Source organism: Wasmannia auropunctata, unplaced genomic scaffold (assembly GCF_000956235.1).
Source record: "Wasmannia auropunctata unplaced genomic scaffold, wasmannia.A_1.0 LD317640.1, whole genome shotgun sequence".
NCBI lineage: Eukaryota > Metazoa > Arthropoda > Insecta > Hymenoptera > Formicidae > Wasmannia > Wasmannia auropunctata.
The window spans coordinates 1-737 of NW_012045250.1; the positions used below are offsets into that span (position 1 = coordinate 1).

Consider the following 737-nt stretch of genomic DNA (forward strand, 5'->3'; position numbering starts at 1 on the left):
ACTTCTTTATGTTATTTTATACATTTTTTTTCTAAATATTACGTTGAGCAAAATTACAAACTGCATGATGCGTAGTCAAGCCGTTTGGTTCCTTAAACTTTATTCGTCCGCACCCGACCTTCGTCATGTTAGCCCAGAGATCATAAGTCAAATCTTCCATTTTGTGTACAATATCCCTAATACAGATCATTTTGTAAAAATAAAATTATGTTATTATAAAATTTTCTTATATTTAATGAATATATATTGCGTAGATGTACTTTAAAAAATTATTTAAATTGATAAAATTTTTTCACAAATATCTCTTCTCTTTACTTGATATTTAGAACATTTAGAATTTTTAACGTCAAAAGGATTTCTGCAAATTAATTTATAAATCTATTATTTAAAATACATATTCATTAACACACCGTGTGTATAATATGCTAGAATATCTAATATTTGAAATACTTACGGATATGCGAAAAAATTACATCTTCCCTGTTCAATTAAATTATTATACGATGTTTCCAACAAGTCTTCTAAAGTGAACTCATTTTCATTCATAGAGGATTTCCAGACCATATACTGGATAACTTCGAATCTTTCTGTGCGATGATATTTATTATGGTAATAAATATATTATGTGTTATATTTAATAGAATTATGAATTACAAATGTAATTGCATAAATTATTACTCACCTATGTTCCTACAGTCGTCATAATATTTAATACACTGATTGGCCCATCTCTGTGC

At 26.6% G+C, this 737-nt stretch overlaps 1 protein-coding gene across 1 annotated transcript; it reads right to left on the minus strand.

The window, feature by feature from the left end:
• Nucleotides 1-8: 8 nt before the first annotated feature.
• Nucleotides 9-731, minus strand: LOC105460693 (venom allergen 3-like). Its single transcript, XM_011707192.1, has 3 exons — nt 683-731; nt 455-587; nt 9-176 (listed from the first exon to the last, which is right to left on the minus strand). The coding sequence occupies exons 2-3, from the start codon at nt 562-564 to the stop codon at nt 32-34; spliced, it is 255 nt and encodes an 84-aa protein (XP_011705494.1). The 5' UTR covers nt 565-587; nt 683-731; the 3' UTR covers nt 9-31.
• Nucleotides 732-737: the final 6 nt, after the last annotated feature.

What these genes read in the sequence shown, in the direction of transcription:
- LOC105460693 (XM_011707192.1), bottom strand. Translation starts at nt 564, where the DNA reads ATGGTCTGGAAATCCTCTATGAATGAAAATGAGTTCACTTTAGAAGAC. An exon ending in TGTAATTTTTTCGCATATCC is followed by an intron (nt 177 to 454) that starts GTAAGTATTTCA and finishes GATCTGTATTAG; the next exon opens with GGATATTGTACACAAAATGG.